The sequence below is a fragment of the Rhamphochromis sp. 'chilingali' genome (assembly GCF_963969265.1).
Source record: "Rhamphochromis sp. 'chilingali' genome assembly, chromosome: 14".
Taxonomy (NCBI): Eukaryota; Metazoa; Chordata; class Actinopteri; order Cichliformes; family Cichlidae; genus Rhamphochromis; species Rhamphochromis sp. 'chilingali'.
Window position 1 is genome coordinate 23,179,549 of NC_137941.1, and position 12,245 is coordinate 23,191,793.

At 41.0% G+C, this 12,245-nt stretch overlaps 2 protein-coding genes across 21 annotated transcripts in view; both read left to right on the plus strand.

Moving 5' to 3' along the window:
• Nucleotides 1–1,969, plus strand: part of mycbp2 (MYC binding protein 2) — a 66,872-nt gene extending 64,903 nt beyond the window's left edge. For all 20 annotated transcript variants that reach the window (XM_080902010.1, XM_080902024.1, XM_080902021.1 and 17 more), the window contains one exon: nt 614–1,969. In XM_080902010.1, coding sequence (XP_080758136.1) covers nt 614–729 — 116 coding nt within the window. In that variant the 3' untranslated portion in view covers nt 730–1,969. The remainder of the gene's footprint in view (nt 1–613) is intronic.
• Nucleotides 1,970–3,373: 1,404 nt separating this feature from the next.
• Nucleotides 3,374–9,389, plus strand: fbxl3a (F-box and leucine-rich repeat protein 3a). The gene is made up of 4 exons (XM_080902519.1): nt 3,374–4,781; nt 4,908–5,030; nt 6,537–6,708; nt 7,864–9,389. The coding sequence occupies exons 1-4, from the start codon at nt 4,404–4,406 to the stop codon at nt 8,502–8,504; spliced, it is 1,314 nt and encodes a 437-aa protein (XP_080758645.1). The 5' UTR covers nt 3,374–4,403; the 3' UTR covers nt 8,505–9,389.
• Nucleotides 9,390–12,245: the final 2,856 nt, after the last annotated feature.

Genomic DNA, 12,245 nt, shown 5'->3' on the forward strand with positions numbered 1-12,245 from the left:
CTCACCTCCTCTTTGTTGCCCCCTCTGAAAGCCCTCTTCTTGTTGTTGAGGAGGGCTTTGATGTCCTTAGTCACCCACGGCTTGTTATTTGGGTAACAATGAACAGTCTGAGCTGGAACAATGGAGTCGGTGCAGAAAGTTATGTAGTCTGTGATGCACTCAGTAAGCCCATTGATGTCCTCGGCGTGAGGCTCACAGAGTGTTTCCCAGTCGGTCACCTCGAAACAGCCCTGTAGTTCCGCTATTGCCTCCTCTGACCACCTCCTGACAGTCCTGGTGGTCACAGGTTCCCTCCTCACAATTGGCACATAGCGGGGGGTGAGGTGAATCAGGTTATGATCTGACCTACCAAGTGGGGGGAGGGAGGAGGAGCTGTATGCATCCTTGACGTTAGCATACAGTAAGTCTAAAGTTTTCTCTCCCCTGGTGGGACAGTCCACATATTGTTTGAATGTTGGTAGTGTATTGTCATAACTCTAGGATGACAAAATATTTTCGACATCCTGTCCTACGCTCCCTGCACCTGCCCAGAGTACAGTAGCTTGATCTCTTTTTGTATTTGCCCACCAGAAGGTTTAATGCTAATGTGTAAACGTTGTCCTCTCTGTCACAGGGCCTAAAGGCAAGCAGCTGGAAGGCACTGAATGCCCTTTGCATGTAGTCCACCCACCAACGGGGGAAGAGTTTGCTCTTGGCTGCGGGGTGTGCAGGAACGCCCACACCTTCTAAACAACAAGACTTTTTCTGAAAACCAGTTTGTCTACTGTGATTTCTGGCTGCTGCTGCTGAAGCTCAGCCGCCAAGTTTGGCTCTTGCATTGCCAAGACTCCTGGACACTGGACCAGGTTTCTGCTCTACGCCGAGAGTCCTCAGGTCTGCTCTTTCACCACCGTCAGTATCCTTGGATCCGCTGCGACCGCGAGCAGTAACTCGTTTGGGTTCAGAGTGACCTGAATGGGTGAGGGGAGGGAAGGAGGGGGACAAAAGAACAATTGAATTAAAAAGAAAAAAAAGAGAAGAAAAAAATAAATTTCTTGTGACGTGTTTGCATGCGGCCGTTGTATTCCCTCGGCTTCTATAGACGTTGCACACCTCCTGATCACTCAAGTGTAACAATACAAGTTTAAACATTGAATATGAATTAATTTGCATATAGACAACTGTGGATCAGCGTGGGTCTGAAAAAAAGTTGAAAAAAAGAAAATATGGAGCAGGCCGTGTTTCCAGCTTCCTAACTATAAATTTAAAATATTGTTGTATGTAAACTTTTTCGTAAACTTGTACAGTATTCTCCGCTGTCAAGTGCATCATGGGTTGACAGAAGAAGAAACAAAGGAGTTGAGTTGATGGATAAGACTGTTAAGAACATTATGTTTGGGAGGAAAATAGTGTACGATTTATCTAATCTTGTATATAATGATACTATTCAAAAATAGCTGTATTCCGAAGTTGCTACTCTTCACTTCAGTTTTGTTTGATATTCTGGGTTATGTTTTGAGCCAGAACTTTTAATGAAGTGCAATACTGGGTGTGCCTCCTATTTTGCAGCTGTTTAACCTATGGAATGTATGTCAATAAAGCCACTGTACATTTTTATACAGTAGACAGTCGTAATTTTCCCCCCTCTTCTAAATGTCACATCTCTTCTGTTGTCTGGAAATGAGAAGATGGATCCTGGCGGCTGCAGTGAACGATGGTGGATGTAAATCCTGGTTGTAATTTAAAAAAAAAGAAAAAAAAAGAAAGGATAAATTTATATTAAGACATGAAAAACCCCTCTCACAGTATGACTGACTACAGCTGGATGATTTGAGGGTGCCAGTCTTCACACCAAATAAAATATTGCACCTGTAATGCTTTTCCCTATTAGGAGGCAGGGGTAATGGGAGGGAGAGGGGAGGTCAGGGGGGTGGAGTATGGAAACAAAGCAGCTGCTGTTTAAATTAAAAAAAAATAAATAAAAAAAAAAGCTTCATACTTGTGAATCTGCTCTGTAATATCTGTGGTGGGTGGAGTCAAATGGTAATAAACCAGGTTCTTTGTTTTCGCAAAGTAAACACCGTGTCATCCATTAATGAGTGGTCACATTTCTGTATTCACGACTCAGAGGAAAAGCTAAAACATCGGTGCAAATGAAGAGAGGGGAAACTGTAAAAGAATGAGTTATCCTATCATAGAGTCGAAATGTTAGGTTTGTCATACTGACTATAATAGTGTGACGGTTGAAAGATTTAGTCTTTGAGCAGCATTAAATAACACACCTTTAATGCATTTCAAAACCATAAGTGCTGAATTCACATTAACTAATGAAGCACACTAACTTTTTCTTATTTTATCCTGTTGAAGTTTCTTGGGCACATGTGCAGTAAAAAGGTGCATGTAAGTCTGTGCACTGCTGGAAGATGAGTAAGAGACTGGCACCATGCATAGGTTGCAGGTCTGTTGCAGAGCCCCTCTCAGTATGGCGTCCCTGGTGTTTATTGCTGACAGGAGTAGCAGGATGAATTCTACTGTGTGCAGGGCTGTACTCTGACCAGACTGGAACTTTTCTTTGGTCTTCCTCTTTTCCTCCTGTCTGGCAGCTCCATTTTCAACCTCCTTTGTCCAATATATCCACTCTCCAAGAAGGAATTGTGGATATATTGCTTCACTACACGTCTCCAGCTGAGCTGTCCCTCTGACATACTCATTTCTAATGAAGTGAAAATCTAAGCGTCTCTTTCACCTCAACCTCCTTTTTGTTAATACCAGCAAGTCCAAACCATCTTGTAAACATTCCCTTTGCAGTTATCCGCCCTCTCTCTTCTTCACCTCTTTTGTGCACTGGCCATTGCTTTGGATGGTTGTACACAGTCATTTAAAATCCTCTTCTTGCTAGCTCCACTGTTTCTCCTCTCCCTCTTATTAACACACATGCAATCTGTAGTCTTCTACTAGCTTTCACCCCCTCTTCCCTCCAGAGCATACCTCCACCTCAGGGCTATCTTCCACCTGTTCCCTAAACATCAGTCTCTGGTTAACCTATCACCATTGCCAACAAGAAGGGGGTCAGAGCAGACCCCTGATTTAATCCCACCTCACCACTTTGTCACTATCATCGTGCATTTTAGATGGATTTTGTTATTTTAGTTGTAGTTTGTCTCCCTCTCTGTCTCTGGAACAGTATTACTGTATTCAAAAACATAATCTTCTCAAACAAGCAGTATTATATTTTGTTGCTCTCTAGAAATAATCATTGCGTTATGAAGGCTCCCAACAGGAAAAAAAAACACGCTGTATGCGATTTTATTTTATTAGGATTCGGGTGAGTTATCACTCAAACGGAGACGATCTTTACCAACAGCCATTTTGCATTATGTATCCCATAATGCACCGCTGCTGTCACGACAACATTTCGCCATTTCGGGTTTGGCGGACGCTCTGTAACTCCCGCGAAGGAATTAGGTCAGCCGAGCGGAGGTGTTTCTTCACTGAAAACATTTCTCGCTCGTTCTCGTTTTCCCGACGGCTCTCTTATCGTGCTCCGATGCGTGTTACCTGGCTGCTGCTGATGAACTTTACCAGCGTCGGCCCGGGCTGAAGAGTCGAGTCAGTTGTCGGATTTTCTAGCTAACAGCTAGCAAGCTAGCTGTGTGTAAACAAGGTAAGAGTCACTAGTAAATAAATAATGAATGTTTATAGACTTGGTATGAATGACCAGTGAGTACAGTGGGGTTTGGTATATTTGCAGCGAATCAAGTGAATTTGCAGCACCAGTTAACTAAGTCGCTCTGTTAGCTTGTAACACACTTTTACGTTAATAAATAAGCAATCGTTAACTTGGTTAGCGGTTGCATTTACTCCCCTGTTAGCTTGCTAACTTTACGAGCCACTTTATTGCATTTGTGTGCGTTCATTGTAACTATAGCACTGACAAGCTCAATAACGTTTGTTTATTTTTTCCTAAGTAAGGTTGTGTGGCTGTAACGTCACCTCAGTCACGTTTCCTCTGAAATACGCAGTGTCACATGCGGTGCAACTTTGGTGTGAGCGTTAACGAGCGGTATAAATCCAACAGTTAAAGGCTTTAATTGTACTTTGGAAAAATGATGATTATTCAGAGAAACACAAACATGAGGGGATGAAAACAGACAGATTTTTTTTAAAAAGCTGGAATGTCTGCAGACCCACCATCTGCACAATATGGTAGCTGCTAGGAATGTTTTAATTATTTTGCGGAGTGCGTCAGAGTGATAAACATGCACATTTAATCTGCACCTGTTAGTGCAGGGACAGCAGGGCTGCAGCTAGAGCTTATTGATTCGTGACGTCCTTGATTAGACACCTTTCAGAAGATTGGCACACGTTTCTAAAGTAATGGGCATGTGTAGATTTATTAATCAGTGCATTTTATTTTGTAAAAGATGAAACGGATGAAAGGAGGAGAGGAGGGAAGCGATGACTCCTCCTGTGAGAGTCCAGCGGAGGTTTGCAAGAAGGTGCGAAATCAGTTGAGCGAGGATTCGGAGCCACATGTTGCTGAGTCGCTGGACTGTAACTGGGCACGGCTGCCTCAAGAGCTCCTGCTGCATATCTTCCAGTACCTGCCACTGCTGGACCGGGCTTATGCCTCCCAGGTGTGCCGTGGGTGGAACCAAGCCTTCCACATGCCTGAGCTGTGGAGATGCTTTGAGTTTGAGCTCAACCAGCCAGCCAGCTCTTATCTAAAAGCCACACATCCAGATCTTATTAAGCAGATCATAAAGAGGCACTCCAATCACCTGCAGTATGTCAGCTTCAAGGTAAAAATGTCTGTGTAACTGCGTGTGCCCTCATTCTGGGTTCAAACGTTCATAAGCAACCTCTGTTTAAATATGTTTCTTGGATGTTTTTCGAGTGATATGCAATCTTTTCCTTGTTCTTATCAGGTTGACAGTAGTATGGAGTCTGCAGAGGCAGCTTGTGACATTCTTTCACAGTTGGTGAACTGCTCACTGAAGACCTTGGGCCTCATCTCTACAGCCAGGCCCAGTTTCATGGAGGTTCCAAAGGTATAATTAACACAATCACGAGGAGTCTGGGTCTTTACAGTGTCCTGCTCTTTAGATTTGTAAGCAAAATCAAAGGAATTCTTGTTTTAGTGTACATCCCCTCTTATCCACAGTCTCATCTTATCTGAGATTGGGTCTGAAAAGCAGCATTCTTATGCATGGCAAATGACACTTTTATTATCAGTCCCACATTTTCAAAAGGACACAGGACTTTCTTTATTTACATATCATGAGCTCTATTCCTTGAACCAGGTTTCATGGAATCTAGATGTCATTGAGCAAACTAGGCTAAGGGCTGGACATTTCTTTTTTTGGTGTGTTTGTTTTATCAAGGATTGGAACCTGCTGCACGTTCTGCTATGTGTAGAAACTGACACACCCACTGTCGTCACAGTTCGCATTTTAAAACCTTTGAGCTCCTGAGCCAGTTTTTAACAATCTTAGTTGAATTCTTTTGAATATTTCAAAATCAAGTTTAAGAACTTTTAGGTTAATTAAAGTAGAAAAAAATCACTTGTTTATGAACTCTTGAGATCTTTGTGACATTCAAAAGCTGTTTAAGAACCTGTGATGACGTCATAGAACTTGAAACGTGCAAACGGCCTCACTCGTTCACCAGGGTGTGCTCCTTTTAGCTTCTGTTTTAAAGACAGCATAAGCCTCTCACAGCCTGTGCTGCTTTTTGTGTGACTGTGGATAAATATTAGAGGACGTGTTGTTCTTGGATTTTCTCACAATGCGGTGCTAGTTGCCAAGTTGCGAAAACACCTTTTGGCATAATAAAATCTTCTCAAAATTGCCATTATTACTCACATTCTGTCAGAGGGGACATTTGTTTGAAGCATTTGAACCAAAAGAAAGCTGAATGCAAAAAAACAGACTTGTTTTTTCCACATTTTGGAAAATAATAACATATTACATCATTTTCATCATAAATACTTTTTTGCTATTATAATATGTACCATAAAGTCAAATAGACACCCTTCCAATGCTTTGCACAAAAAGGTTTCCCCATTTCCTTGTCCTCAGTTTGTAATACAGATGTATGCAGTCTAGCTGTCTGCAGCACCAAAGCTTAAGATTAATTCAGAGGTCCACCCATGCAGTAGACACAAATGAACACACCCTCGCATTTCTTTATTTCAAATTTGTTTACCTTGTCTACAGATTAAATCTACAAATTAAATTTGTATGTAATCTTAACCCACTAATTGTGATTACATTAGGGTTTCTTACTGTACTCAGATTGCAGATTGTGTTTGTATTGTTATATGTAGCAGATTCCTAAGTTTAAGGTTGTCTCAGTAATTACAAATAGTGGTGTGTGAGCCATGACAGAGGTCTGCCTGACGTACCAGGCCCACCAAAAAACTGTATGTTAGTGGGACAGATTATGTTTTGGTAAAAGATCATTCCAGACACAGTTGATTAAATCTGGCATTTCGAAGGCGTCAGTCAGGTTTAAAGATCGTTACAATTCAATGTGTCATGTTTGTCCTTCCACAGTCTCACTTCATCTCCGCCCTGACCGTGGTGTTCGTCAACTCCAAATCGTTGTCTTCGCTGAAGATTGACGACACGCCAGTTGATGATCCATCTCTGAAGGTGCTGGTGGCCAACAACAGCGACACCCTGAAACTGCTGAAAATGAGCAGCTGCCCTCACGTCTCTCCTGCAGGTACAGTCTAAGTGCATGTGTTTTTATTTATTTTCTACTTCCAGCATGAATGGAAAATGAGTATAGCGCTGTGCAAAAGTCTTGAGCCACCACTCATTGCTTTTTTTTTTTGCTTTTTTTGCTTTTTTTTTTTTTTTTTTTTTTGCTTAAAAAAAAGAGACAGAATTTGGGTGTCAATGGGGGGGCATTATCAGTAGTTCGTCAGACCTTCTGAAGGTCTTTTCAAAGTTTTTCTTCAGACATTGGCTGCTTTACAGTCCTTGTACCTGAACATTTTCCAAGTAATGTTTTTGTTTATAACATTGACCTATGAATCATCTCAAACATAAAAAGGCGCCTAACTCAAAGGATGACTATATCTTGTGTACATAACATGCCTGGATAGAAAAACCATCAATCATTGATTGGCCTTCTCAGCTGTTGAAACACATCTTTACATAGTGTTCTGTTGAGATGATCCCACAGCATTAAAGGCAGCCGACATCCAAACATAACAATTAGCATGTCCTTCGAGAATCCTGGATAACTATTGCTGAAGGCTACTTCAGTAAAGTTTGCATAACAGAGTTCAGGCTGTGTTGAAGAATAAAAGCGATCATACCAAAGTTGATCACCTTTATTGTTGCACAGACTCTGTATTTGCCTTATGCGTGGCGTTTCCACTTATGCGTCAATGTTTGAATAAACTGCTGCACATATTTTACATTTTTGAGGAACGTATAAAAAAACGAGAGGTGGCTCAAGACTTGTATACTTTACGCTGTATTGATTGAAAAATCACACAGAACTTTATTCAGAGAGATAAATTGTTTAGGTTTTGACATAACTGATGAGTTGATAGCTGAACTTTATTTCTTTATTTAAAAAAACCTGAGAAGAGTCAAAACTATATGTCTGTAAAACTGGTAGTGGGAAACTAACTTTTAACCTCAACGACTCAGTAGATTTAGACCATCCTTCAATTTGTAGGTCTGATGAGGGACCATCTGAGATTATATGAGAGAAATCCCCTTTTCCTGAAATTCTGAGCTAATATGATTGCTGATTAAACTGCAACTTGTCAGGGGGATGCAGTCAACCTGTTCTTTGATTGAAAGTGAAAACACGATTTGAGAATTGGTCGCATTAATTGAAACTATCTGCCTGTGCTTTTAGGAATCCTGTGTGTGGCAGACCAGTGTCACGGGCTCCGAGAGCTAGCGCTAAACTACCACCTCCTGAGTGATGAACTCCTGCTGGCGCTCTCCTCTGAGAAGCACGTCCACCTGGAACACTTGCGAATTGATGTGGTGAGCGAAAACCCCGGGCAGCACTTCCACACCATCAAGAAGAGCAGCTGGGACGCTATGATGCGGCACTCGCCCAAATTTAACCTGGTCATGTACTTCTTCCTCTATGAGGACGAGTTCGGGCCCTTCTTTAATGAGGAAATCCCGGTCACACACCTTTACTTCGGGCGCTCAGTGAGCAAAGAGGTCCTGGGCCGAGTGGGCCTCCACTGCCCTCGTTTGGTGGAGCTGGTCGTGTGCGCCAATGGCCTGCGTCCTCTGGATGAGGAGCTGATCCGTATCGCCAAACACTGCACCCAGCTGTCAGCCATCGGCCTGGGTGAGTGCGAAGTGTCCTGCAGCGCGTTTGTGGAGTTCGTTAAAATGTGCGGCCGCCGACTGTCCCAGCTGTCCATCATGGAGGAGGTACTGATTCCAGATCACAAATACTCCCTGGATGAGATTCACTGGGAGGTGTCGAAGCACCTGGGCCGGGTCTGGTTCCCAGACATGATGCCGACCTGGTAGAGAGTGAAGCCTGTGCTCAGAGTTCAGTATGTCGGGTTTGTGGTGCGGAACAATCATTGCCTCCATGTTGCATTGAAAAGCCTCAGCTGGGAAGCTCGATGACAGCATGGAGAGCATGAACTTGCTCGAACTCTCGTTAGCAGTGCAGGGATGTAATGTGGCACTCGACAACAACACAATGTTATCACATTATCATGGAAATGCCACAGAATACCTGCTCGGCTTAATCCGTAGATGAAATTCAGCAAGCTGGCTTCGACCCACAGAAGAGGAAATTTAACTAAAAAGCAATGTTTTTATAACTGCAAATGGAGTTATATGTACATTATAGGCTGGGTGTGATAATCTGTGTTGTGAGAGGGGTGTGTGAGTATGTGCATTTATGTGTGAAAGTGCGGGTGGGTGTTTACATGTTTTCCAACATTGAGCAGTAAATTGGGACAATTAGGTGCACAATAGCATGTTGTTACGCTACCACTTGGCCTACATAAATCTGGTGTGAGATAGCAGCTCTGCACTCTGCAATACAATATGGCATTGACCGCATGGTTGTCTGTACATAGGATGTGACAGAAGGTGTATTTGTCATGTGTGGCTGAATTTTGCAGAAGAGTAGCTGGGTCCTACACCTCATTTTAACCTAATTTAAAGAACAGTGGTTGTGTTGTTTGTCCTCCTTGCCTGGGGAGCTCCAGTCGTGTCTCACAAACCACGATTGTTGAACAAATGGAAGATGGCGGAGAGAAAAAGAAATGTGTGTGTATATAGGTGTCTAAATTGTGACGTGAAGGTGTATAGTGTTGATTGATGTCATTGATTTTTATTTTTTCTCAAAGTTATATTTTGAGGAGGTTTTTTTTTTTTTTTTTTTTTTTTTTTCTCCCCCTGCATCAAACACAAATTGGCCTGACAAATGATTTTATCTATTTTGGAAAAAGGTTTATGTACAGTTTTAGATTTCTTAAGCACCTTAGATGAATACCAAATGAGATGGAATACACCTGGTCCTTGAGACCAAATATGGTGATTATTTATACTGTACTGGGGCTTTGTTGAGTCAAATCCCCAAGTGCTGCATATTAAAGTTGTAAAGCTCTAATTAAAACAATCAAATAATTCTATGTAAATAGTGCACAGAAATGTCTGAATTTGGAGGGTAGAGATCAGCGGTCTCAGTTCTTCACGCTCAGATTAATTTGTAATGATTCAGTAGACTAGTCTGTATAGCTGTTGGCTTACAGTGCATGCTGGAAATGCAAATCCAACCCATTTGTTTCTCAGATGCATTAAAATGAAAATATTTTTTATGTAGGTTTCATTTGTATCTTCTGCTATTTGCCTGTTCAAGCTCTAAACCCTGGTTCTCTGTTGTGGATATCTGCCCTTCCAATTAGTCCACATTTGTTTCTTCATCATGCTATCTTGTATACATGAGAGGAAGCAGTATTCACCCATTATAAACACTGTCTGCAGATTTTTCTTGTGTTCCAAACATCCATTCATTTCAGTCAAGAGGTTTGGCAAGTCAGATGAGTGAAACAGTTTTGTTTTTTTCCTTTAAGAAGGAAGTCAAATGCATCTGTATATAAAAACGCTGTGTGTTTGATTAATATGAGTAGAAATGTATTTCTTTATTTCACCCTCTGTCAGGGTTTGAAGTTTCCTTAACTGGTGGCTTGTCTTTTATAAAACCAGAGTGCAAGTTATCCTTTACTAGAAGGATCTTTTTCATACTATAGCCACTAGAGAAGTTAAAAACTGTGTAATTGATTAATAGGGATTATGCTTTTTTTTTTAATGAATTTCAGTTTTTCAGTTAAACAAAAGCAACCAGCAGTGGTATTTTTCTTTGTTTAGCTGGGTTTAGCTTCCACCTATTGTCGCCGTGGTTTTGTTGGATACAGGTGGTCCTAATGTTTTGAGTCCACTACCACAAACTCGATCCTTGGAGGGATTTTATTACTTCCTTTAATGTAGTGGAAAAAGACCCTGTTTTGTGTGTGCGTTTTTAACAAAACACACACAAAAACAGTTGCCTTGAAGTGTTTTATATTTCAAGGTAAAACTATAGTAATAGAGAGAAAACCCCAACAATTACATGACGCCCTATGAGCAAGCACTTGGTAACAGTGAGAATGAAAAACTCCCTTTTAACAGGAAGAAATCTCGTGCAGAACCAGGCTCAGGGAGGGGCGGCCATCTGCCACACAACTGCTTGGGGTAATGGGAGGAAGATGGAGAAAGAGTATGCATTTATGGCGTATACATATTAAATATTTAAAGGTTTTTGGTAGTGGACAAACCTTATGCAGCACTGCATGTCAATAAAAATGTAGTTTATTTCTGCCAGATTTCATTCCTTTTTACTCAAGTTTTATTTCATATACAATAACTGAGAGACTTGTTGCAAGAGGTGCTTCTTAGTATTATTGAATGAATATAGCCTCTTCACAGTATTTGTTTCTCATCACTGAAGAAGTGGATATCTTTGCTCATGTACATTAGCATCTGAAGGGTACAGTAACACATCTGGTTATTTTATTTGAAAATGTGTGCAGTGCATTAAACAGTGGCCCTAACGTGAAGCCTGTTTTCACTGAGAGCTTGTCTGTATTTGCTTTTATTGGACTATTCGGCTGGGAAAAAAATGCTTCACATGGTAAATGCTGAACGAGAGAGCATTATTTAAATTTTGTCACGAATATGATTGTCATAATTATTATTTGAACTTTATTTGGGAGTTAACAGGTGTTAAACACTCTCCTCTAGTTTTGCTTCTGTATGACAAAAGCTTTGTCTGCTTTGCTTTACTGGTCACCTGTCTTGAAATTAAAATTGTTTTGGACATGTGATCTCACACTGTAATAAAAATTTGTGAATGTACTCTGTGCAACTTTCATGTAATTATTTTTCTTTATTAACACACGTAGTTAAACTCCATAAAAGGACTCCGTTATAAAAATGGGATGCATTTGAGATGAGAAGATGTATGAGCAGTTTTCTTAAATTATTATTTCTTAAATAACAAGAAGAAATGAAGTAAAGGGGTGGGGTTGTACATGCATCTTTTATTTATCAAGAAGTCTCTTTTTCGTCATCATATGTCCAAAAATAACAGGAAAATGCAGATTTCTGTCAAATAAGCTAACCCAGAAGCCCTGCTTTTACTGTGTGTGGACTGATCGCACTTAAACATGTAGTCAACCCACAAACGCCACTTCTCGGCCAGGAAAAGTCCTGCTAAATGTTTCCGAACATTTAAACACTGGAAAGTCCAGAAGTGCTGTTTTTTTTTTTTTTTTAAACTGGTATTACAAACACAGAATGTTATGAAGCAGGAGATGCACTCAGCAGATCTGTACATAATGCTCCTTGGTGAGAAATACTGAATTGAAATCTATTTTCTCTTGAAGAAAGTGAGGTTTTATCCTTTATGATTGAAACCTTTCGAACAGCTACAGTTGTGTGGAAACTTTTCACAGGACTCAGGTCCTCCAAAAAACTAAGTACACCCTGAATGCTTCCATAGGAATTAAGTAGCAGCTAGGTGATGCTAATCAAATGCACTTGATTAACTGATTAACATCAGCAAGTGTGAGCAGCTCTTCTTTCTAAAAAGAATATGACAGCATGACTTAGCTTTGCAAAGTTGCATCAGAACAAACCACAGGAGTTCTGCAACAATGTCCTTTGGACAGATAAGACCAAAGCGGCCATAATGCACAGCACCGTGTTATCAGC